Raw genomic sequence first — 26,436 nt, forward strand, 5'->3', positions numbered from 1 at the left:
CTTGCCATTCAGAAGCAATGTATTGTCATAGTGATAACCTGCACACTAAATCCACATAAAATGTGCACAGAGCGTCACGATATACAGTACTTACATAGGATAGTGGTAGGAGGATACTAGAATGCATTTCCAGCAATAAACTGTTTCACTTTCCACAAAAGTGGAGCCATATTACTCTTTTCTGTGTAACCCAAAAAATATAGACACATAAATAGTTTAATCTTGGAAAAGATACAGTCAATGAACTAATTATCCATCTGTCCATCCATTTTCTGTACCACTGATCCTCACTAGGGTCGCGGGCGTGCTGGATCCTATCCCAGCTGACTCTGGGCGAGAGGCAGGGAACACCCTGAACTGGTTGCCAGCCAATCACACGGCACATATAAACAAACAACCATTCACACTCACATTCATACCTACAGACGATTTAGAGTCTTCAATCAACCTACCATGCATGTCTTTGGGATGTGGGAGAAAGCCAGAGTACCCAGAGAAAATGCACGCTGGCACGGGGGGAACATGCAAACTCCACACAGGCGAGGCTGGCATTTGAACCCCGGTCCTCAGAACTGTGAGGCAGATGTGCTAGCCAGTCGCCCACCATGCTGCCATGTACTAATTAATAAAAAGAATAAAAGATAATTTGAGGAAAATATGAGCTGTGTGTGGGTGATATGGTGGGCGACATTTTAGCATATCTGTCTCAGTTCTGAGGACTCTGGTTCAAATCCGGCCTTCCCTGTGTGGATGTTCTCACCGTGCCTGCGTGGGTTTTTTCCGGGTACTCCGCTTTCCTCCCACATTCCCAAAACATAAATGGTACTTGAACTGAAAATTAAATTGGCTGTACGTGTGAATGTGAGTGCGAATGGTTGTTTGTTTCTATATGCCCTGCGATTGGTTGGCGACCAGTTCAGGGTGTACCCCGCCTCTCGCCCAGAGTCAGCTGGGATAGACTCCGGCACGCCCGCGACCCTAGTGAGGAGGACAAGCGCGATGGAAAAATGGATGGATGAGCTGTGTGTGAGTAATGTATGTATGGAACAAATTAGGTTGTATCTTGGCAGAAAGTAAAAAAATACTTGCATAAAATACTAATAGCTGCTGCTGATGATGATGATGATTATTATTATTATTATCATTTATTTATTTATTTGTTGTTTGTTTTGCAAGCTGCATACAGTAGAGGAAATGATAAAACTTATTTTACCAGAGTCAAAATGCAAAATGTGTGCTACAGTGGCCTTTAGTGGTAAGAAAGTAACATTACCACAAGTATGAACGGCTCCCTCATGAGTAATAACTTTGCTCGACAGATGGCGATAAAGCCCTTTTGTATTACATCGAAAGTATGAAGGCGGATAGCGGAAGTCCGCCAACCCCGAAGAAGAATTATTTCCGGTGTGGGGTGTTTTTTTTTTTTCCCTTTTCTTTTTTTCTGACGTTAGTTAATGGCGGTCGCGTACAGCGTTGTCTGTCAACATCTTCACGGTTTTCATTGTAACTGTCTAATTGTAATCAAACATGTACTCGGGTGTGTTGGGAATGCGGGGTAGTTACACGATATTTATGTTCAACTTTCAGGTTGGGTCATGTGCCGTGGTGTTTGGAAATTCACGGTGTAAGGCGAGGCGAAAACGACGTAAACGGTGAGACTCTGCAGTATTTGCATACCCGCTAACGGCACACATGCCAAGTATTATGTGGTACTTGTCTATAGAACTGTGTCATGATTACGTGGTTTTATCTACTCTCTGTGCTGTACTGCATTGTGTGCACGTTCATTCTCCGCGAGTCGTTTTGTTGTTGTCCACGTGTATGGTGCAAATATAATCGTTTCCGTTCCAGTTGAGAATGGAGGACGAAGACGGGGAGAAAGACAGCGGGTGTGCAGTAGCTGAGCTCCGTCTTCAGGTGGTGTCGTTGAAAGAAGAGCTGAAGGAGTGCAAAGCTGAGCTGGCCAAGTTGCAGAAGCAACTGAGCCATTCCGAGAGACTGCAGAGGAGCACTGAGAGCTACAACGAGGACTTGAGAAAGCAGGTCTGCACTTGGCAAACGCAATCTCATGATATTAAATTCAAAAGCTGTCAAAAGTCACTTTTCATTGACACTGTCAAAGACATATTTTGAGCTGTTCGTTACTGTGACCGTAATAGCCCACTGCATTAAAGACAGCTGCTGATAATACAATACCATTCAAAATTTTGAACAGAGCCTCTCATTCTAGACCAATTGTGTGCATACGATGGGGTTCTGTTCCTACAGCAGCATCATAACCCAAATCTGTACTGAAGTCGCAGTTTAGTCTACCACTAACCCTGTCGATATGAAGTCATAATTACAGTAGGCAATTATTAGTATTTAAAAAAAAAAAAAAACTAATCTTGAACCACTGTCCTCATGTGTTCCTCTGGAAATGATCCAATTTCACTTAATAATTTCTCCGGATTCACAGTTCTGAGGACACAGATTCATATCTGGCCTCGCCTGTGTAGAGTTTGCATGTGCTCCCCGCGCCTGCGTGAGTTTTCTCTGGGTACTGCGGTTTCCTCCCACATCCCAAAAACATGCATGACAGGTTAATTGAAAACATAAATTGCCCATAGTTGTGAATGTGTGCGTGAATGGTTGTGTCTATATGTGCCCTGTGATTGTCTGGCGACCAGTTCAGGGTGTACCCTTGCCTCTCGCCCAGAGTTAGATGGGATAGGGTCCAGCACGCCCGCGACCCTAGTGAGGTTAAGCGGTACGGAAAATTGATGAATGCTCCAAATGATGCATCTTTGTCCATCAATCAATGTCGTATTGACGTATAGTGAAAATGGAACAATTAAATGCTCTTCTACTAGATGGCATAAGGTACAATTAACCTGTGTATCCACCTATTGCCATTCATACAACAGAGTAATACCTTTGTGTTCAACTAAATAGGTCCACTGGGTAGGTAAATGAGATGAGATCAATGTTTCAGTATACATGCTGTTATATCTTTGTTTGGTGGCGTGTCATAACATTTTATACAATTTAAAATGTGTACCTTGGCTCAAAGTTTGGCAAACACTGTTCTAGACCATAAATATAATAAAATATCAACAATAAAAACGAATAATGGCGCTAACTGAGCGTGACTTCCTATGCGATGAGATGGCGTTTATTATTCTCACGCAGTTGTGCGGATTACTTTGTGTTCTGTTCGTGACCTCAAGGCCACGCATGTTTGGACCATTAGAAATGAGGACCCATTGTTTATGATTTTGCCGCTTCAAACATGCACTGTTTATTTATAACTACCAAATTACAGGTGGATCAGCTGAGCGCAGAGATTCATGAGTGGAAGAAAAAAAATAAAGACAAAGTTCACACTGAAACTCAGACCGAAGAATATGTTTGGAGTGAAGCGGGTATGTTTTTACATACTAATAACCGACCGCCAATGTTACTCAGTGGTCTCAAACGGTGTTCTCTTTCTTTACAGACTACTATAACTATTACCACTACGGTGACTACTATCAGAACACCGAGGCTGCGGACTCCCAGGAAAGTCTGGGGGCCACTGTAGCGGTGGATGGGACTGGTGGAAGTGACTCAGCAGAAGCTGCAAAGGTGGAGCAGGCAGGCACAACAGCAGGCACAGTTGCAGATGTGTCTGCTCAACCTGACAGCAGTGTGGTAGTCACAGCAGAGGTATGTGTGCCTCAGAGAGCTCATTTAATGGACTGAGCAACAGATTTTTTAAAGACAACAATCCCAATCGAGTAGTGTAGCATGATAATATGATGCTTTTTTTAGTATGTGGATCCTATTTTTTCTCCCAGGAAGGTGATGCAGCATCCATTGCTGACATGTTGAGAGCCACTGCTGAGGAGGCAATGACACAGACAGGCTTTGTCTTTGACGAGACAACTGGCATGTACTATGACCAAAGCACTGGTTTCTATTACGACTCGGTTTGTAACGATTTTCTTTCTGCCTTGATTTACAATGCGTGTGCCAATGCGTCTTAAACGCACAGCTCCAGTGTACCCCATCAATGCAAGCTAAGATAATTAAAAAACACAGATTGGTGATGTAAATATACACCTGCATCTGTCCAGATGACACAAATAAACAAAAACACACCTGCTGTACATCTGAACAACAGTGAACGAATAGACATTTAAATATGGTCTAAAAATGCGACATTATAGGTTTCATGAGTTCTGTGAAATTAAATCAGAGGCATATCGGTGTGTGTCACTTGAAATGTAAATAGACAGTAAAAACATGATCCAAGGCATCACATTGGAATTGGGTGCTTGGACCTGCAGTGAAAATCCAGTCTCTGTCACTAACACATTACATACACCTTTATACGACTCATTTGGTCCTGAATGATTCTCACTTCAGGTCAGCCAGCTGTACTACGATGCCAATACAGGCATTTACTACTACTATGACGCAGAAAGTGGACGCTACCAGTTTCATTCCAAAATTGAGGTTTCTGCTGTGCAGACGGGAGACCAAGACGATTGTACGACTCAAAAGAAAGGCAGATGGTACAGGAGAGGTGTGAAGAAAACCTCACACATTGATAAGGTAAGTAACAGGTGGAGCTATCGTTTGGGCACATTGAATACTGGTCGACTGCTTGCTTTTGTGCGATCACAGCAAATTGTGACTGTTCTCAGTCTTTAAATGCATGCTGTCTCCCCAATCTGTCAAACTGTGAGGCGAGCTGACTAAAAGACTATTCCAGGTGCACGAGTTGACTAACTCTTTGGCTAACATGAAGATTTTCTCAAACTGGAACACTGCTTGCCTCAGAGGTACACGTTTTCAATAGCAACACTAGCATTTCAAATTACATGTTTCCACCATCACCTTTAACAGCAACCAGGGTGTCTTGAAGTCTTTCAGCTAATCACCCCTCGGAACTAATATTTCAAAATAAGTGATGAATTGCCTCTACACAATAAGCCCAAAATTATTCATACCCCAGCTACACTTCTTCTTGCTCTATGGCTCCCCCTAAAGTTGAGAATTATAAATTACTTGCTATTACAAGGACAGTGGTAAAACATAAGCTAATCACACAGAATATTAAAATCCAGTGAGCCAAAACTCTAAATTTAACAAACACAATTCATCAGTTATATCTTGACAATTTTTTTCTATTCTAATAAGCCAGTCAAAATGACCCATTAGCTGCAATTTTAAGGTAAACCAAGTCCATATCACTGCTTTAATTACTATGAACTATCTTTCAATGTTTTTGTTTTTCTACTATCCAAATCTCTGCATGCATTGAAGGAGAATCCACACTAGTCGATCTCAACCTTCTCATACCTGTAAATGCACATAAAAAGCAGGGTCTAGTGATTTGTTGTTGGCTGGTAAATTAATTTACATGGTCTCCTTATATATTGGCGTCATAAGATTTGAGCGCGCAAATAACCTTTCGTCTAACTGGGATTCATGACAAGAATGCAGCAAATGCGTCATAAACCATACATGCCTCAAGATTTGAGGATGACCACCAGCTTTTAAGTCTGATAGCAGAGGTGTGAATATCCCTTTTTATTTTTTATAAATGGGGGCCTGTAATAAACTGCCTTTGAAGACTGAGACTATATATATATATATATATATATATATATATATATATATATAAGTCTGTGTGCCAATTCAATTGGGATCGCCAAAGCTAGCTGTCCTCCTTTCATTGAACATCATTAGACAATTAATTGCTAACCGTCTAATGACAGGAGTTCACATTTAATGAGGTCAAGTCAGAGGAAGAAGAACAGCAATCAAAGCGCACGTCAGAATCCCGAAAAACGAGACGACGATCTCGTAGCTCTGAGTCACGAGAAAAGGACTCCAAAAGGCGTGGGGAGAGGGACAAGTCTTCCTCCAAGAAAAAAAAGCATAAAAGTGGTTCAAGCCACGATGAGAAGAGAAGGTCAAAGAAGAAAAAGAAGAGATCCAAGTCTGCGTCGCGCAAGAAGCAGAGGAGCTCGCCAACTCGGAGCGATGACTTGGAGGGTAACAGTGAGGCTGAGGAGGGGGAGCTCAGTGAGTCTGAGAAGGAGCAGTGGGAGTCTCCGCCCTCTGTGTCGCCTTCGCCGAGCTCGCCGTGCAACCACAGCGCAGAGTCCGAGATGGAGGCTCAGTGTCGGGCAGGTGAGCTGGCAACAATCTGCAACATGCTTCTAGGACCAATTTCAGAAACCAGTTAGACATGGAAGTAGTGTCTGTCACCAGTCAGTTGGACTCACACTGTCCATATGAATTTAGTAATATATAAAAAGGTTGAGCTGGGACTATGTTACAAGTCCAAATGTTTGACAGTATTTTCTAGCAACGTGTGGTGCTCCTGTGCACATACAATAACCTAAAAAAAGATTCACACTCAAAAATAGTGACATACAAAAACAACCTCTACAAAAATACACTGAAAATGCAATGTTCCCCCCAAAATTTATTTTGCCATTATTACAATGTTATTAGTAGTTGAATCAGTGTTGTGGCATATTTTTGTGTCTGCTTGTAAGGAAAATCAGTATTACAATTCTAGTGACTTATTCTTCCACCATTTTTCACGATACTATTTGTTACCCCACCCAAACTGCCGCATGCAGAAACTTGTATTTCTGCTGTATGAGGTCTTCTGCTACTCCATGGTGGAACAGTCAGAGTTATCAGCGTCACCATGTTATACATTGGATACACATGCATGAGCCACATTTACTGCATGCTGTGGGTCATGAATAGCCGTGAAGAAGTGGAGTAATATTTTGCTAGAATAGTAATGTGTGCCCGGTTTTACCACTTCAGCAGTTGATTTTTGTTTCAAAATCCGTCTAACATTGCCAACTTGTTAGCGCAGCACTTGACCTTGAATTTTGTCATTGTCAGAGCTATGGCCGCCCTGTGTGAGAGTCACCGTAGTCCGCTCTCCAGTGCTGCAGGTTGGCACGTTGTTTATCATCACAGCTGATGCTGCAGCCACCATTGGCAGGTATGTTCTGTCTTAACAAGAGGGAAATCTCATCACTTATACTTAGAGCAAATCCCAAGGAGGTGCACGCCTTTTTAAAAAAAAAGAAATTGTCTGTGTTGCAGAGAGAAAGACATGGACCATGCAATTCGTATACCAGAAATGGGAGTTAGCAAGGTATGGTTCTGGCATTTGAATGACTAATGTACATGATGAAAATGATGTTTGACATGGCTTTCATTGGTTCCAGTTCCATGCCGAGGTGTACTTTGACCAGCAGCAGCAGAGCTACATGCTCGTGGATCAAGGAAGTCAGAACGGAACGGTTATCAACGGCAACAGAATCTTGCAGGTAGTGTTCCCCTGCCATATCGCAGTTCACCTACCATGGCCCTGTGACATTACGGATGTTTATGAGGAACATATCCACTTGTCTATCACAGAAATCCTTGCTATATCGCACAAATCTAGGGGTTGCAATAGTTATGGGGTTTTACAGTATACAATGCAGGATGGGGACTAGGCCCCGCTGTGAGTAGTGAAAATCTGCAAGTAACTGATGCTCACCGAAAAGGTTTGTAATTGCCTATAGATGCCACAAGATGTTGGTAAAGCTCTTGCTTTTCTCAGTTCAATGTAGTTGTATTTTATTTTTTTTTAATTAAACTTGGCTTTGGCTTGAGTATAACTACAGCGAATAGGTGAGTTTTTAAGCGAATACAAGGTAGTTTACCCCAAAAAATAAACATCTGCAAACAGGTGAATTTGCAAATGATGAACTGCTGATATGCAGTGTTTTTACTGATTTACTGTAATGCCCTCTTATTTGGGGAAAGGCTGCCGATGCACTTTTCAGCCATTTATTTTAACGAGTCCTTCTCTGTTGTCCGCAGCCCAAAACCAAGTGTGACCCCCACCCACTGACGCATGGCGACGAGGTAAAGATGGGGGACACTGTGCTGTCCTTCCATATCCATGCAGGGACTGACACGTGTGATGGCTGTGAGCCTGGCCAGGTGATGGCTCATCTCAGTAAGCACAAGAGAGAGGACACGCCAGGTGAGCGTATCCTCTTTTGAGGAGAGCTTTCATTTTTGTTTCAAGTCAACAGCATTGTCATCCACCGTGACACATGTTGATTTACTTTTAATCGGTATACATTCCCACAGGGCCAACTCTAACCAAAGAGGATAAAGAAGCGCTAAGACAGAAGGAGCTCAAGTCGATGAAAGCCAAATATGGCCTCCAGGTAAATGGTGCTGTATATATATATATGTGTGTGTGTGTGTGTGTGTGTGTGTGTGTGTGTGTGTGTGTGTGTGTATGTATATATATATATATTTGACTTTTCTCGCTGAGTGCTCCATTTGAGCTACTTTTCCTATCAATAGAGTAACGAGTTTGAAGAAGGCAAAGCCCTGAGAAACCCTAAGTACAAGGACCGAGCTGAATCTCGACGGCAGACTGTGGGCAGCGAGGGTCTTTTTCAACAAGATGATGCCCCTGCTTCTGTTCATGTGTAAGTCCACAAACACCAGCTTTAATATGTGAGAAAGCCAAATAAGGCTTCATGACTAATTTTGTATTTGTGCTGTCAAAGGGAGATCAGCGAAGTCAATAAAGGAAGGAAGATGTTGGAAAAGATGGGCTGGAAGAAAGGAGAAGGATTGGGTAAAGAGGGAACTGGGATGAAAGATCCGGTAAGATGTTTTCTGAGATATCGAGGTCCTATTTAACTTGAGTTTCTGTCAAACTACCATTCAGTTGTGATTGGCAGAATACTATAGACGATCCAAAATTGAACAATCCATTCTGAGTCAGGCTCAGGCTAGTGAGTTCTAACTAATTCTTGTTGCATGAACTCATGAAGCCTGCTCGGATGAGAGCCAAAATGTCTTCATAGACAACCAGAACAGTCCAGTTGCGATCAATTCAATGCCGAGAATAAAATGACCTCAATGATGAATATTCACAGGCAGTCCATTCCGAGACGCTAGGCTGGATTTGAAAAAAAAAAAAAAAAGATTCTGCACTGTAATGGCGACAGAAAGAATTTTTTACAGGTTCAAACTGTTGCCATCATTTTATTATGCTTGAATGTAAAATAAGTTTATAATATTAACAGTGGTCAACCATTTGAAAAAAAATAAGAGGTAATTTGTAATTCTTAAAAAAAAAAAAAAGTGACTCAATGCTTGCTAAACTGAGGTCTCGTGTGGTGTCTCAATGGTCTATGTACCGCTAATGTACCACTTCTACTTTGTTTTTGCTGTAATTTAGATTTAGAGCTGCTGTTTTATTTTTTTGTGTTTGAGCAGACATCGATGTACATGCCATAATTTTTACAATTTTTATTTTGATAATATGAGGCTCACATACGATCAATTTGATCTGTCCATTTACACTGTACTTATACTCATATTGAATTTTAATTAATCCACATTTGGAACAGGCTTCTTCTTCTCCCTCTTTAGACTGCCATGAGTGGAAAAACTCTGAATTGTCACTTGAACATGCAGTGTAAATTAGACTTTACACCGATTTGACCGGTATCGGCCGATAATTAGCATTTTAAGCTGATCGGCTTTAATGTCGTCATTCGCCGATGATCGACTCCGAAAAAGACATTTACTCATTTACTCCGCGTCACCGTCATGTATAGTATATTTGAATCCAAAAGCTAATTTACTTTTTAGCCTTGTCATGTGTCTTTTGACGTAATTTACGCTGGGCTTTGTCAAATCAAATGCGACCGGGTACACTCATTACCACTGCCACAACAACAATGAATCGCGCGTGTATTGTGTTGGTCAAAAAGAACAAAATGGGGAAAAATGTGTGGTGGTGGTGGTCACCGGTGCTCGGGAGAAGACATTCGTTCAAGGATTGCTTGAGGTATGTTCACGTACTTTTAATACGATACGATAGCCAACAAAATGTTATGTAGCTTAGTAAGCTAGTGGTAGCACTAACAGTTGTATGTAAACATGCCGGCGGTATGTTGAATCATGCTCTAATTTACAATAAAGTCATTTAATTACAGTAAGTTTGCACCCATTATTTCTGTTATGTTGTAATATTGGTTTGACCTGACTGATTAGAATACATGACCTGAATAGAGAATATTTTTGAAGATATTCAGTATACAGGACAGAAGTATATACAGTAAATGAACAAGTCATTTAAATAGACACATTGCTCCATCTTGTGATCGGTTATCGTTTTTTTTAAACTCGCTGATCAGCCCCAAAAATCTTGATCGTGTAAAGCCTAGTGTCAATACAGCTTTTGAATCCTCTGTTGTAATCTGTCATGTAATTTCCATTACATTTCAGTTGTTGCACTAATGTTTAGTCAATATTCTCAGCCAATACCAGACTGCGTTGTTCCCAGCTCCACCTTAGTTACTGTACACTGTAGTTAGTACCCCAAAGAAAGAGTGCAAAAAAGTTGTGCTCTGGTACTCAGCTGTTGACAATGGATACTCAAAGATTTGTGTATCAAAAATTCTCCTAGTGGCCGGAAACAAGACTTTGTTGGTTTTTGTTTGCATTAAATTCCTCTTTTATTCTTCTCCCTTCAGATTCAACTTAAAATCAGGAAGGCCCAGTCAGGTCTGGGAGCGTGTGGCGTCATGTCTCTGGACGACGCCTCGCTGACCAGATCAAAATCCCAGAAGAACTGGGAGAAAGCTCGTGAGAGATTTGCCGACTCATGCCAGGGGGACACGGCGTCGTCCAAAACACAGTGCGCGTCCCCCAAAGCCTGGATCAAAGCGGAGCCCGAGGCTGCGGACTCTCATGATGGGGTTGACTCAGAGATCCAAAGTTAATCAGAGCGGGCAGATTTGGAATAGATGAATGCTTGCTAAAACTGAATCTGACCTCAGCGATCGTACAACACAATGCTGAAACATTGCTCAGTGAAAAGAAGAACTCTCAGTGTGAGGGTCCAATCAGCACAGTGCTATACTGCCACTGTGGTGGCCATGGATTGCCTTAAGCAAATATTGACACATCGAGGCTCTATTTCTTGCAGTGAGGTCATACTGCAAAGAGACAACTGAAGACTTGCTCAGCGCAACACTCATGAGACAGTTGTAACACAATTCCAACACACGACCCTAACATCACCCTGACAGTGTATATTAATAGCATGACCGAAATATTTGCTTTTATTTTTCATGTTGTGCATAAAACTTCCAAGAGACTTAGTTTGGTTGTGATTCTTTCTCCTACTGCTTATGACTTCATGTTGCTACTGGTGCTCAGACACATTCAGACATAACTCCTTCACACGCACACGGTTATAACATTCAGCGTGTTTGCAGTCTTATCTTTGCGCTCATGTTGATTGTGTGTGAATAGTTTCATGTGTACACTTGAACAGGTCAGTCTCACACACCAGATTCATTTCATCAATGTGAGGGGCAGCCACTAGTTTAGCAGTGTGACTTAAACAAGTCTGCAAAGAAAAAATATTGGGTTCTCATTGAAATAAATTATTGAAGCTAAGCAAGAAGGGCACAAAGAAAATTAGAGTGTCATTGGTTCAACCCATCAAACCGACGGCAAGCGTCAATAAGGTGACTGATTAAATAAACTCACGTGAGACTATCTGTGTGACTTGTGCTGCTGGTTCCCCTGATGCTCTTCTGACTTATTGTGCCACCCATTTTGAGCTCGCTGTTCAACCAACATGGACGCAGCCGCCCGTTTTCCTGACGTGAGATACACGCTCGTCTGTGCTTCTTGACACCCCCCAATACTGCTCTCAGACCTCTCTGACACTTGACAGGTGACTCGCTCCCTCCCTCAAACTGTTGCCTTCCCAAGTCTCCTCCCTCATCTCAGCTGTACAATCTGCGAGTCAACAATCAGCTTGTCATATTGGTTGTAAACATGGGAGGGATTATGACCAGAGTGGCATGACTATCATGATGTGACTCATAAGATTAAAAGAGAAAAATATTTCTTGTTTGATGATGCGGCCTGTGGTTTTGTTGGATCTGGATTGACCAGTTTCAGACACTTCAACTTTTCCGGGACAATTTGCCTTTGTTCTGTAACTGCAACTGGAGCCTCTTTTGAATGAATCATGTTAAACATTTAAGGTGATTCCTTCAGGGCACATTCTGCTGATAAAAACTGTTTGATAGTCCTCTTTTGTTGGCGGAGACAAAGTTTATCTCGACCCCAGAAGCTGTTGTGCAATCGTGCCATATGACTGAAAATGTACAGCTTGGAAAAAGGATTCACTTGTCATCTCTCAAAGTAAGAATGTCTGACATCCTGAGGCAACTTCTCATGTCTGCTGGAGCGCAAAGATTCATGTTTTTTCATTTTTGTTTTAAGAGGAAAAAAGCCACATAAATCAGTACGCTTCAGTTATGTTTTCTTGTGTGGGAATTTACAAATTACCTTCAAAATCATACAAAGTACTGTGGAAACCAATGTGCGAAGTCTAACAAAAAGGTGGCCTCGTCCGAGCTTTGAGGATGACACAGCTCAGAGATCTAGAAAAATCCCCTCTCATACCACACATAGCGTCACATACACACCATCCAGACAACAGACAGTGTTATTTTGTGAGACAAAGTAGACGAGAGTGTCTCGAGATAACAGAGGTCCTGTATGTCACTAAGGTGCGCTGCACTGATTAGTCTGGTGTCGCTGCTGACTGATTTGTTTTCTTCCCATCAATAAACGGTGAATGCTAACAACCTAACACAGAAAGGTCTTTGAGTTTAGTGTGGAACAACTTGACAACCCGAACCTCAGTGCCATCTAACACCTTTTGGATGAACTACAATGTAGATTGTGAGCCAATATCAGTGACTTCACAAATGTTCCGTTTCTGGATGAATGGACAAAAATCCCACAGACACTCAAAGTCCTAGAAGAGTGGAAGCTCTCCTAACTGCAAAAGGTATCTATTTTTATTTTCCGTTACTGTGGGTGCAATGGCCAGGTGTCCCAATACCTTTTTTCCGAAATAACATTTAGCAGCACATTGTCCATTTGAAAAACATAAATTCTGAATACTGCACATTAGACGCTAGCGTTTCCCGATGAATGTAAAATGGCAATTAAAAGACTATAAGTCAGTGCCGTTTCCATAGGGCTTATTCTCATTATGGTCATAGGTGAGTTGGAGCCTATTCCAGCTGAGTAAGAACTGGTAGCCAGTCAATTGCACCTTCAGGCAAACAACCATTCACATTCACACTTACGGACAATAGAGTTGTTGAATTAACTGAACATGCATGTTTTGTCATGAACGGAACAGAGGATAGGACCCAAAAATGCACGACTCCAAAACAAATGGACAGTTTCCAAAAAGAGAGGTTTATTAGACGGGCATAGGTCGGTACACAGGCAGGCAATCCAAGAAAGGCAACAGTATCCAAAAACATGAGGCAAAGAGGCAAGGTCGATAATCGGAACAGGTTCAAGTCTTACAGTGAGTCTGTGACGTGGAAACAAGGAATGCTGGAACGCGACGACAAGGTACAACGAACTGGCAACGAGAGGGAATGAGACACGAGGTTAAATACAAGGGGTAATTAGGTTGAACGAGGCACAGGTGGTGAAGATGCTCACAGGAGCAGGTGTGTGAGAAACGGGGGGGGAGGACAAAATCCGGAACACACACACATGACATGTTTTTGGAATCTTGGTGGCAGTGGGGGTTCTAGGGTGGGGCCGAGGAGGGTCAGTACCCCCGCCCCCCCCCCCCCACCCCCACCCCCACCCACACACAGTTTTACTACAACCGACTATGGTCTCTCATTTGCACTGTGACTGACGTAGCAAATGTTACAAGTCTTGCTGAGCATCCACGACAATCACGGCCTGTGACATTTGGCCGTTCCATCGTCCCGCGTCCAGGGTGGCTTGAAACGGGGCTGCCGTGGCCACTGGGAACATAGTGTTAAATGTTGCCTAACATCTACCGCACTATGCTACCTGGTTATACAAAATTGTGATATTCTGAAGAAAACAATGCTTCCAAAAACAAGATGGTGGCTTGTTGTCACCCTATCTAGCGGTTTTCAGCATAACCGACTATAATGTACCTATTGCTCATCAACATGCTTACTTTCTTTGAGGTCAAATCTCGGAAGCTATTTTCTATTCCGAGCAGTCTGGAATTCAGCATGAGTAAGTACAGTAGGTGTGTTCACAGCAGAAGTCAACATATTTCCAGGAGTGATATCTAGAGTTGTGATTTGACTTCCTGTATTTTTATGCAAATGAACGCATGACAGAACACAATAATTCCTCTTTCGGAAGCTGGCCATGAAAAGAAATCAAAAACGAGCACAATCTAGTTTTCCTGAAAAAGTTTGATTCGCTCACTATTTCAACAATTTGATACAGTCACGCTCAATTAAAAATATGTAGGGCCTACCCAAACCACTGCTGCGTGGCAGTGGACATGAAAAATAGTCTTCTGTTTACGATAAAGCCAATTGGTCCAGGCAGCCGCAGTGATCATGAGCACATTCTGGAATAAGTGACTAAAACAGTCATCATCTTCATGTTTTCCCTGCACACGGTAAAGCCCCATTTCCACATCAGACCAAAGACTGCATTGCCGGAACCATAGCAACACACTCAGAATAACAAAACACAGTGGGCAAATTGTAACTGAAAAAGTATTTGTCGCTTTGATATGTTGGTGTTACAATGTGGGAGCCATCAAAAAAGCACCACAAAGCCCAGTCAGCAGCATGAACGCATTGTATCACAACACGAGTCATGTGGGAACTCACAGCCACGAAATGATGACAATAGACTCGAAACAGAAGGGGCGGGGTGAGTTTTCTGCTGTCAAAGCAAATCCACATCCTAAAATATGTTTGTTTTTATCCAGTGCCTGTTTTGTTGTTCAATCTCTTGAGTGTCCTAAAAAATGTAATAGATTATTGATGATGATTACTGAGGACGGTGATGATGATGATAATTGCTGTTGTTGTTATAATTTAAATGAAAAAAAAAAGATCTTGATCTTTTGGTTAGATCTTTACCCAGCAACCTGAATGCAACACTTTCCTGTTAAAGTGCCTTTATAAATGTTTTATTAATCCATAGGGTTTAATATGATACCCAACAGAACACCTTTGGATGAATTCACAGCAGAGACTGAGAGCCAGGCTTTCTCAATGAACATCTGTGTGTGACATCACAAATGCTCTTCTGGAAGAATTGTCAAACATTTCCATAATCACACTCCTAAACCTTGTGGAACGCCTTTCCAGAAGGATTGAAGCTGTTATCGCTGCAAGTGGACCAACGCCATATTAAACATTATGCATTAAGAATGGAATGTCATATGCAAGTCAAGGAAAGTCAGTGGATACTTTTGGCAATATAATATATTTTTATGTAGTATGGCGGCACAGCTGCCTCACAGTTCTGAGGACTGGGGTTCAAATCCCGGCCCGTCTGTGTGGACTTTGCATGTTCTCCCCGTGCCTGCGTGGGTTTTCTCCAGGTACTCCAGTTTCCACCCACATCCCCAAACATGCATGCTAGGTTAATTGAAAACTCTAAATTGCCCGTAGGTGTGAATGTGAGTGCGAATGGTTGTTTGTTTCTATGTGCCCCGTGATTGGCTGGCGACCAGTTCAGGGTGTAGCCCGCCTCTCGCTCGAAGATAGCTGGGATAGGCTCCAGCGCGCCCATGACCCGAGTGAGGATAAGCGGTACTGAAGATGAATGAATGGATGTATGAAGTATATTTATATAGTACTAGAGAGACACCAACTACTGGTTCCTTCATCCATCCAATATCTGAAAGTGCTCGTGGTCGTTATCTGGCTATCTGCAGCCTATCCCAGCTGACATTGGGCGAGAGGTAGGGTACAGCCAGGACTGGTCGCCAGTCAATCAATGAACATAACATGCATGTTTTGGGAATGTGGAATGTTTTCTCCAGATTACCTGGAGAAAACCCACATAAGCACTGTGACAACACACAAACTTGACCCGAGATTCAAACCCATTTACTGTGAAGCAGATGTGCTACCCACTAGCACACCGTGTTGTCAGTTAATTATATTGTAGCCTCTTTGTTGATGACGTTTAGACTGGACAGAACATCTGAACCTATTTGCCTCAATACAGAACTTCCATTGTGAAAACATGAATGAGTCAAACCTTGGTTTGGATCATTCAAACTATGCTCCAGTATATCTTTAGAGTCTATATTATCAAGTATACAGAGAATTCAGCGCTTGAATGCACTTGTGCGAGTTAGCTGTTGATGTGTGGAGAGGAATTGGAGTGCAGGGTGTGGGGTTTAAAGCCTCTTAATGGTCACATGTTCAACAACTTTTGTGTGTGTGTGTGTGTGTGTGTTTGAGAGGAAACGTTTCTCATTCCAGCCACATTCCAGTGAGAAAAGCCAAATGAAAGTTTTTATTTGTGAAACCTTTTTCTGTGATATTTTTCTGGGGGAAATAAGCGTCAAACAATAAAGAGCGGCACATAACTATATAATCCACTTGCGCTGTCATGCATAAACAACACATTCGCAACAGACATTCTTGCTGCACAATGTACTGTGCATATGTATGGCTGCTGCTGAAAACTTGGCCTTTGCTGCTGTGAGTAAAAGAGTGCCTCAGGGTGTGTCTCCCTGTGACCTCATCATCCCAGAAAAGCCTCCAGAAACCTCAGAGGCACACTCGCCCACACGAGACAGTCACATTTAGCCTGCTCATTCAACAAGAACATCTGTGTGTGTGTGTGTGTGTGTGCGAGTGAGACAGAACAGGATCCTGTTTATACAGTGTGACCAGTGCTTGCACCAGCCATCAAACGACCATTGTTAAAGCTCCACTGCACTTAAGTCTCTTTAGTTACCTGTGAGTGTACAGTCAGTTTACTTACAGCCATACACATGCACACAAACACACACACTCACGCACCACAAGCCAGGTCAACTATTCAGGGGAATTATAGCTTAATGAAAAGCTCCTAACCCTCACCACAAAAACATTCAGTGTATAGTGGTGATGTCCAAAAAGTCACCACATCAGGACCACAAGACATCACATCTACTTCTGTACCCGAGTCAAATGTCAGTGAGTACAGTAGGTCGGTCCTACCTTGGGTTGTCAGAGCACATCTGTTGTGACAATGTCCAGTCGAGGAAGAACAAGTAGAAGCAAGCCCTCGGCGTGAGTTGTGCTGCGTGGTGGAGCTCGGTCCATGCGGCTGCAAGGGAAACAGGAAATGAAGCTCCTAGGCAACAAGCCACAGACAGAGTGGATTTTAAAGAAACAGCAGTCACACTTCTAACGCACCTAGCAAAGCTGTAATTCTGTAATCAATAAATACATTCATGAAAACTAAACTGTTATGCTACACTCCACATGGTTATGGTGGTAGGTAGGTATTTATTTTTAACTATCTTTGCATTAACATATGATGCTAAGATCATTTACTGTATGTTCATCAATCAGAATCTTATGAATAATTATAGATTCTAAATTTGCTTTCTCGCGCTCCTTTTTTTCTGACTGACTTCTATAGGTATGCTGTTACCCCCAGTAATGCTAATTTGTTGTGTGAAGTCTACCAAAACCATAATTACATGAAGAGTTTGACAGTTTTCTTGTATTGCTCAAAGGCTACTACTACATGTACTTCATCTCCAATGAGCATCGATCAAGGTTGTCGGAAGAACCAGGCAGCCGTCTCCCTCTAGTGTTTGCACATCAGAATACAGCTGAGCGGCGGCGCCTCCAACCACGCGATCACACTACTTCTGCTGAGAACAAGTATTCAAAAAATAAATACATAAAATCCCCTCCCGGAGCTAGGATTCGTACCCCGAACCTCAGAACTGTGAGGCAGATGTGCTCACCACTATTCACTGTGCTGCTCAAAACAATGGATAGTGACATAAAAGTGTGTTTGTATACAGTAATGTTATGAATATAGTTGTAATAACGTTGTAATAAGACGGCTGGGTAGTGGTTAGCACGCCTGCCTCACAGTTCTGAGGTCGGGGTTCGAATCTCGGCTCTGGCTTTCCGGCTTCCTCCCTCATCCCAAACATGCATGTTAGCGACGGTGAACATTGGAAATTGCTCATCGGTGCGAATGCGAGTGTGACCTCTGGCGACCTTTCCAGAACGTTCCGGGATAGGCTCCAACTCCCAATGAGCTGCTCACCCGTGAGCCCACTGAGATTGAGGACAAGCAGACAAATGGGAGTAAATACATTGTTTGATATATTTCAAAGCCGCCGTGCATGCAGCGGTGGCGCCCCCCAAACGGTTGCGAGTGAGAGAGACGTGCTCAGAGGATGCAATGAGGACGTTACATCACTTGCAGTGCAGCATGCAGCATGTAGAGGGGACCGAGGCAGCTTGGCCATATTGTGCACCACCAGCTCCTCTCAGCGGCTGCGTCACAAATTGAGACGCTCGCGTGTATGACACATTCAACAACACACGGCGCCGTTGAAAGAGACTAAACCACTGGAGACAGATTCGATTTTTAAAAACAATACGCTCGGCTGACAAGGTGAGTGGTCTGATATTTTTCATTTTTATTTTGGCTGTGATGCATCTGTGTGATGTTTCAAAGGCAACACCTCACAGCGCTGTGATGTTATTTATGCTTTGTATTTCAGTGGAAACCCCAGGTTTAGACTCAAACGGTGGTTTATTTCACCACAATATGCTTGATATGAATAATAAAGGCAGGTTCTTGAATCCCCATCCCCCTCTCCTCTCCTCTTTATCTTCACCCTCCTGCAGGTTGACGTGCACACAAAATGGTTAAACTGGGGAATAATTTCAGCGAGAAAAACAATGGGAAGGGAGCCTCTGAAGACGGATTTGACACCATCCCCCTCATCACACCCTTAGATGCCAGCCAGCTTCATTTTCCTCCACCAGACAAGGTAAGGGATTGCTGTGTATAAAAATACTTGGGAGTCATGGATGGATCTTGGGGTATCTTATTTCAGGGGTGAGGAACCAACAGATTGTGGGCTGTGCGATTCTTGAGGGGAAAAAAAAAAAAAATAATCCTCATAGCAAATTATAAAATTTTTTCCATAAAACTGATATTGCATGATAGGAAAACTGTTCCCCATGCCTTGTCTATATCTTATCCTTAACCAACACTCTTCATTACTATTATTTATTATGGTTGCGTCAAACAATGTATTTGGACCGCAAAGCAAAAGAACAGATGATGCATGTTTACAGACTTTATTCAACAAAAGGGAGGACGCTGACGTGAAAAGATGGCTATAAACAGAAAGTGACGTGACAGAAAGGCCACGTGAAAATCATCTAGCGGACCGGTACTTAAACAAGGACGGTAGACGGGGAGCCAGGAAAACACTAAAGGAAGCTAGGAGAACAAACTTTAACCTACACAAGGAAGAGAAACAAGAACAGAAAAAAATAAAAAAAACACAGTAGTACTTACTAGAAAAACAGCAGACGAAAAGAGCTACTGGCAGGACGGAATGAACATGAGAATGTAACAAAGCTGGCACGGTAACAGCAACAAGCAAAGTACAATTTCTCAGCGTTTTCCTCCTGCGTCTCCCATACTTAAAAACACTGCTGATGACAAATCACCAGCAGCTGCATCGCGAGAGACTCCGCCCACCGACTTGCACCTAGGGACTGCAACACAACAGAAAATTCCACACAGGAAACAAGCAAACAAAACCGGATATGACATAATTATTGTTATGATAAAAAAATGCATGTTTGAGTCTGCAAAATGTTAAGCAGTATGAGAACTATCCACCCATCCACTTTTCCTCAGATGAGCTGGAGCCTATCCCAGCTTTGGCTGAGAGGGAGGGTGTATGGAGGCGGTCTCCATACCTCATCTCCATCCATCCATTTCCTTTACCGCTTATCCTCATTATTTAATTATTTTTTTTTAAATAGCAAAAATTATGATACTAAACTATAACAACACTCCTCTTATCAGTCAATCAAAACTATTGCCTCTGTAAAAGCAGAATGTTCGCTACAGCTCTTGCATTAGATACAAGGTAAGGTGTACCTAATGAAGTGACCAGCAATAGTACATTGTCCGGGCTCCAGCTCCTATGTGCACTCATTTTTAGCTCATGCAGTTCCAAGACATATTTATTTCTGCTTGTTTGTGTATACCTTGGTGTGCGTGTCTGTGTGTTTCCAGGTGGTGGTGAAGACAAAGGCGGATTACGATGGCGAAAGTAAGAAGGGCAAGATCAGCTCTCCCAAAATCGCAGAGTTCTCAATAAGCATCATCGAAGGCGTGTCCGAGAGACTCAAAGTAAGATTCCAGCTGCTACACGCCACAAAGTTGTACCCATAGTTTTATTTTTATTTACTTTTATTAAACCTAAAAAAAATAATAAATCACACGACACTATCGAAACAAAAATGCTAAATTAGCTAGCTAAATGACAACTGAAAAAATACATCTTGCCAATAAGTTTGTTTTTCAATGTAATTCATCAAACAATTCTCTTAAATAAGGCGATGGGTGGGAATGTCTTGCTTCTCCAAATCTGTTGCATCGTTGTTGTTAATGTTTCCTTGTTAAAATTAAAGTTCAGATACCTGATAAACCACCTTAAGCCACTGCCCAATCCCCAATGACCTGCGACTTGACAAGGATCCATCACGCTCAGCGATGATTCACTTGACGCTTCCCTCGGCGGCTCGCATTACATCATCTGCTGCCATGGCGATGGCCTCCGAATGGCAGCTTCTCTCCTGCCTCCCTGGCTGGCAAACGTGTCCAGTCATTGGATGCAACGATTTGAACAGATGCTTGAGTTAAACAGTCTTGGCTAGTCCCGAGTCGACAGACTGTCATTATCAGTGATCAAAACCTCTTTTAAGCTCACATGAGCTTTGAAGTGCTTCAGGGAGTCCTCGCCTCAAAGATCTTTGAGAACCTCCTGCTGTGTTGCTTTTGTTTGTTCGCTGCTCTGATGTGCCACTCCTGAATTCACTTGGGATTGAAAAGAAACATCTTCCCTGGACTAAGTTATACTCTATACCTTGCCCACCTGCGAATTCAGATTGTGGCAGATTTGTTTTTGGATCCCATCCTTTGTTATTCGATGAAAAATTCACCTGTTTGCAGTTCTTGTGCTTATAGGCTAAAGCAATAAAAGTGTTACATTTTGCACCATCTTGTGGTGTCTCGGTGCCCAGGAACTATGTTGAAGTCAGTTTAATCTAGAAGAAAATAGTGCTTCGTCACCTTGGTGCTTAGGAACTAAGTTGAAGTTGAGTTGAGGATTTTCATTAGACATAATAGTGCTTTGCCACCATCTCGTAGCATCCATAGGCAATTATAAACCTTTTCAGGGGAGGCATCAATTAATCGCATATTTCCGTTATTTGCAGCAGGATCTGGTGCCATATACAGGACAAGGTTAGTACAGACTAGTTGACAATGACGTCGACGTGAGGTTGACTTGTCACGCGTCAAATGTTTTTTTGGCTTGAGGATGAGGATGATCACCGTAATTGATTCAAATTGTCTTCAATTTCTGAATGCCCAGCTTTGCTAAGTGAAGGAGAACCCGTAAAAGGGGGCAAAGCAAGGCTCGAGCAGAATTTAGAAAATTCTTTTGGCCTACACTATCAAAGCGAAAGGAGAACGGGGAATTATTCCATCACACACAAAAGGTCTATGATTATTTGCAAATAGCGCAAATTCCCACCAAGCAGAACCTGTCGTGTATCAATTACGTCATCAGAGACTAGTCAACGTCGACGTAGAAAAATTGTGCAACCCCTACTGCACTGATTTTGACCACACTAAGCCATATTTCAACACACTTAAAAGCCTCCAACCGCCCCAGAAATACCAGGAGGTGTTACATAACTCCCCTGAGAAGTGTGACCTGGACCGCGTAGATGGTCACACAACCCGGCAGGCTTTGCCATATGCAAAATATGAACTTGCACTGACAAGATTTTAATCCTAAATGCAGTCTGCGGTTCATCATTTGGACTGATTTCTGCCTTCCTTCGTCAATTAATCAACCAACCAGTGCTTTATTTTCATATTTAAAAACGGCAACACAAAGTGCTTCACAAAAAAGGTAATAGATAAAAAGTAGATTTTTCAGTATCTGTATTTTGAGTATTTTTCTGACGACTTTCTACTTATACGCCCATGTTTAAAAACAGACAACTGTTTTTTTCTAGTCCTTACTTTGTCAAAATAGGTTGAGTACATTTCCCAACCTCTGCCAACGATGACGTGATATAAAAACAGACGTGCAGTAAACGGGTAAAGTCAACTGTGGTTGAAATCTTGATTTATTGACTGAGATCTTGGGACCTTAAAGCTAGAACATGAACCAGGCAACATTAACAAAAATGACGCAAAGAAAATTCAAGAGACGCAAGATATTCCCCATCCATTGCCTGTTTCAAGAGAATTGTGTGTTTTTAAATTTTTGTTATCATTAGTAAATTAACACGTTTGTTAGTCAGTTCACAATGTTAGCAATGCCTGAGCCAACAATAGCTAAATTTTTCCTTCTCAGTATGAGCATTATGCAAGTTATGAAAACAAGTACAATAGTGCAAGTGTGTGAATAGCATACATAGTGTGAGTAATTTTTTCATTTCTGATGTAAATACAGTATCATGCTAAATAGGTTAAATAGGGATGAAACATTAAAAAAAAAAAAAAAAAAAGATAGTGAGCTATCCCTAAAAAGATGCGTGTAGTCTAGTCTCCTTAAAAATATCAAGGCTCTCTGCAGCACGGAGTTCTTTTGCAAGAGGCTCTTCCACAGACGAGGACTGTAGACCTGGAACTAAAAGGCCGCTATTAGAGGATCTGCGGAACCGTGAGGGTTGATCAGCTAAATAGGGGCCATGACTATGATGGGTTTCATAAATGAATAAAAGTAACTTAAATCCACCCTGAAACACAAAGGGAGCCTATGCAGGGCCTGTGTGATGTGCTCCTTCTCTTTCTGGTTCTTGTCAGCAGACGGGTTGCAGTAATTGTAACTCTTCTTTTTTTTTCATTTAGGAAGCCCAGAAAGGAAAGCATTACAGTCATCAATGCAGCTAATTGGCATCTAATTGACTGTGTGATGTCATTATTATTTGTTGTTTCTCCTTCAGGTGACCTTGCTGGTGATCTGTGCCCTGGCCTTCTTGGTGTGTGTGGTGTTCCTGGTGGTCTACAAGGTCTACCAATATGAGCAGCCATGCCCTGACAGCTTTGTGTACACGGTAAACACTTGTTTATGTGCACCCCCCCCCACCCCACCACACCCCCACCTCCTAAATTTATTTCTCGCTTGGTTGTTTGTTTGCTACTCATTATAGTTGTCTACAATGGTCATCATTCTGTCCACCAAACCAAACATCGGCCTTTTTAATCTACTTTTACTGAATGAGAAGTAAAATGTCTAATTTTCGCATTGTGAGGATTTAAGTGCTAAATCGGAGATTTCAACAATCTAATTTCCATTTAAAGTGTGATAGGTTGCTGAGCTGTCATCTATCTTTCATCCCTATAATTCCATTAGTCATGAATTACAGAAAAGAATGTCATCGTGATTTACTTAATCCTTCACAGAGCAAGGAAACACATTTGGTAATTTCATCAACATGGTTGCCACACTGCCCTCTGTAAGGCAGTCAATTACAAGGGTGGAAAACCTTTTTTTTTTTTTTTTTTTTTGGTCGTGGGCCACATTGTAGTTACGCTTTCCCTCAAAGGGCCGTTATGACTGTGAAACCATTTGTTTAATCGCCTCATCACATTATTACATGTACACAGCAAATTCATGGATAACTATTTTTGAAATCAGAAGTCAAGGATAATAGTTTCTTCAGCTATTGTTCAAGTTACTGCAAAAAGGGGTTTGGTAACAAAAAATTATTGCAATGCCTCAACGTTATGTATTAAATATGACAATTTAAAAATTTGGCACAGATTTTAGTGAGAATCATGGAAGCTGACACATTTTATTTCGCAGACCACATAAAATGATGCGGTGGGCCAGATCTGGCCCCAGGGCCTTGCGTTTGACACCTGTGCAGTTGAAATAGATTTCTCTCGCCTAATGATAGCAATACATTGAATTAAATGTAATTAAATTGTATTCTCCAGGTATATCTTTAATGTAAATATAAGAAGTGTGAGGGTGAAAATCAAATTGTAATTCCGAACATATTTAAAATATTCCAGGCTGGAAGTTGACATTTTATAAGAGAAAATGTTGTCATAGTCCAAGAATGAATAAGCGTAAATCCACCTCTACTTCAGGAAAGTACTTGAGTTTGTTGAGTCTCTTGAGCAAAACAACAGCTGCAGGAGGGAAATCCACAGTTGTGAGATGTCAGGGCCAGCAAGGCTTTCTCTGCAGGACTAAACACTAAGAAGCACCGGCCTATATTTACAACCTAAATTCTAATATTGGCTCCATGAAATTGTATCAATTTCTTCATAAATCTATTCTCTTCATTTCGTAGCATTTCTCCTGGCTGCACTGCAGTACAAGTGTATGTTAGATTTTTTTCATCCAATCAGATTTCAGCCTCTATGTGCTGCCATGTCAATCTAATCACTCCAGAGCCTTCAGAATCAGTAGTGCTGGCCGGTGTAACTTCAACTATATTAACAATGGGACTGTTTCTTTAACCAGTCAGATTTCAGAGTCGCTTCAGCCCAAAATAATGCCAGTATTTTGCTGTCCTCTGATTGGTTGCTCGCCAAATATGTCTTTGGAACTCACTACCACCTGACCTCCGAAACACAGGCCCATTTTCCCTCTGCAAATCCAAACTCAAGACACAGCTATTCTGGACTGCCTACTCACTTTAACATTTCCCTTGTCATTTACCATTGTAATTGATGTTTTGCTTGATTTATTTGAACTTTGTTTTTTTTCGTTAACCACCACCCCCCCTTTCCCCCACACACACTTCTTGCATATCTTTTGACATGTTCTTTCTTTTTTACCTTCTCTCTGTGGAGCAGCAAGGCCGCTGCATGCCGGCCGGGATGTACGGCGGCAACTTCCCCCATCAGGGGCCGGGGGGCCGCGGGCGCCTCTTCACCCTCATCAACCACTACAACATCGCCAAGCAGACCATCACTCGGTCAGTATCGCCGTGGATGACCATCATGTCTGAGGAGAAGGTCACCCAGCAGGAGACAGAGACAGCACAGAAGATGGCTTAATCGACCGGGCGTGGCCTCACCTGCTGAGGGAGAAGAAATAATATGGTTGTGCCATTCAAGCAAACCCGAGTCCTGGTGCTAAATGTGCTCGTCTTGCCCGAGGTGCTGTGCTGCCTTCAAGGTCAGCTGAATGTGTGAAAACTGTGATCATGTTTTCGGCAAACTGAGGCTCGTGCTGGGTTCATGGTTTGTTTGAATAGCATATGCTGTTATTTATTGTTAACACACTTGAGTGGCATCCATACATGTAGAAATGCCACTGACACACACCCACTCACACACTAGATGTTAACTTTGTATATAAACACACGTTCAAACTCAATTTAGTGAAATGACTGTGAACTAGCTCATGTTTGTGACACATTTAGGTGAAGATGCACGCACAACAATTAGGACTGTACTTTGCTTTTCGTCACTTTCTTTCAAAAAGATCTTGTAGTTGTCATCAAGCAATGTTTGCAGCGTAAATGCCACTGAGGTGTGAAACTTAATTAACAAGAATTTAGTAGGAAATCATTAAGCATTAACTTCAGTTCTAACATGAATTTTACCAGCAACAAGTAAACTGCGGACGTTACTCTTTGCCATCATTTCAAAGCTGTATTACAGTAACAAATGTATTTGAGAACAAAGCTGCTGCTTTCTGGTAAATTACAGTGCATTGTTTTGTACAAAGGCCTACTAAATTGTTGTGAGAAAGAGGCTCAACGTCAACTGGCTGCACCAGCAACAAATGTATTTTGCACAATTTTAGGTTGTGCAGTTTGACCTAAACTGCTTTCTGCATAATATTGCTGTCAAGTTTTTCTTTAATGTATCAAGTGTATTTATAAAAGATTGCCACCATTTTTTGTGAACAGTGCTTTTGCAGGCTACACAAGATTGAAACTAAAGGCTGCATTTCTTAGCATAACTTTTATGCTGCTCTACTGAATGTTTTTGCTTTGATAGTAATGACGCCGTATTGTGAAACCTCTTGCATTTATTCATCAATGTCATCAGATGGCAACTGGAAGCCATCCATTTTGAAGTAGTTGCTTGTCCCTGAAGCTTTGTTTTCCTGTACGTGTCTGTTAAATGGTCACAAATGCCTAATTTTCCATACAGTGTAATAAGTATCATTGAAGTACATTTGCTACATTTAATGTTAAATGAAGGATTGAAATAAAGTGTCCACGTTTCCCACCAACAACGTTGTCGAATCTATATGATGGTGAAAAAAATGTGTGTACGCTAAGG

The 26,436-nt window shown here is 42.0% G+C and overlaps 3 protein-coding genes across 6 annotated transcripts in view; 2 read left to right on the forward strand and 1 right to left on the reverse strand.

Moving 5' to 3' along the window:
- The window catches only part of tacc1 (transforming, acidic coiled-coil containing protein 1), a 43,891-nt gene extending 18,779 nt beyond the window's left edge, over positions 1 to 25,112 (reverse strand). Inside the window, exons 1-2 of one of the 3 annotated variants that reach the window (XM_061786003.1) lie at positions 24,976 to 25,112; positions 17,100 to 17,208 (exon numbers count right to left, since the gene is read on the reverse strand). In XM_061786003.1, the coding sequence (XP_061641987.1) occupies positions 17,100 to 17,119 (20 nt within the window). In that variant the 5' untranslated portion in view covers positions 17,120 to 17,208; positions 24,976 to 25,112. Of the gene's footprint in view, positions 1 to 11,589; positions 11,765 to 17,099; positions 17,209 to 19,443; positions 19,588 to 24,975 lie in introns of those variants that run through there. The other 2 variants (XM_061786005.1, XM_061786002.1) reach the window with 2 other exon arrangements.
- Positions 1,393 to 11,195, forward strand: aggf1 (angiogenic factor with G patch and FHA domains 1). 2 transcript variants are annotated; one of them, XM_061786007.1, is made up of 16 exons: positions 1,393 to 1,503; positions 1,588 to 1,652; positions 1,852 to 2,043; positions 3,305 to 3,404; positions 3,479 to 3,687; positions 3,819 to 3,950; positions 4,390 to 4,578; positions 5,748 to 6,165; positions 6,901 to 7,003; positions 7,108 to 7,159; positions 7,233 to 7,334; positions 7,876 to 8,041; positions 8,152 to 8,231; positions 8,374 to 8,501; positions 8,583 to 8,682; positions 10,566 to 11,195. In XM_061786007.1, the coding sequence occupies exons 3-16, from the start codon at positions 1,858 to 1,860 to the stop codon at positions 10,812 to 10,814; spliced, it is 2,214 nt and encodes a 737-aa protein (XP_061641991.1). In that variant the 5' UTR covers positions 1,393 to 1,503; positions 1,588 to 1,652; positions 1,852 to 1,857; the 3' UTR covers positions 10,815 to 11,195. The 2 variants fall into 2 exon arrangements, with proteins under 2 accessions (XP_061641991.1, XP_061641990.1); XM_061786006.1 differs by having other exon boundaries at positions 1,427 to 1,652.
- LOC133484002 (neuronal vesicle trafficking-associated protein 1-like) lies at positions 18,221 to 26,389 on the forward strand. Its single transcript, XM_061786009.1, has 5 exons — positions 18,221 to 18,525; positions 18,762 to 18,907; positions 20,176 to 20,292; positions 23,127 to 23,237; positions 24,994 to 26,389. Exons 2-5 carry the CDS (start codon positions 18,779 to 18,781, stop codon positions 25,195 to 25,197), a joined length of 561 nt encoding a protein of 186 aa, XP_061641993.1. The 5' UTR covers positions 18,221 to 18,525; positions 18,762 to 18,778; the 3' UTR covers positions 25,198 to 26,389.
- The last annotated feature ends 47 nt before the right edge of the window (positions 26,390 to 26,436 follow it).

The sequence above is a fragment of the Phyllopteryx taeniolatus genome, chromosome 9 (genome assembly GCF_024500385.1).
Source record: "Phyllopteryx taeniolatus isolate TA_2022b chromosome 9, UOR_Ptae_1.2, whole genome shotgun sequence".
Classification (NCBI taxonomy): domain Eukaryota; kingdom Metazoa; phylum Chordata; class Actinopteri; order Syngnathiformes; family Syngnathidae; genus Phyllopteryx; species Phyllopteryx taeniolatus.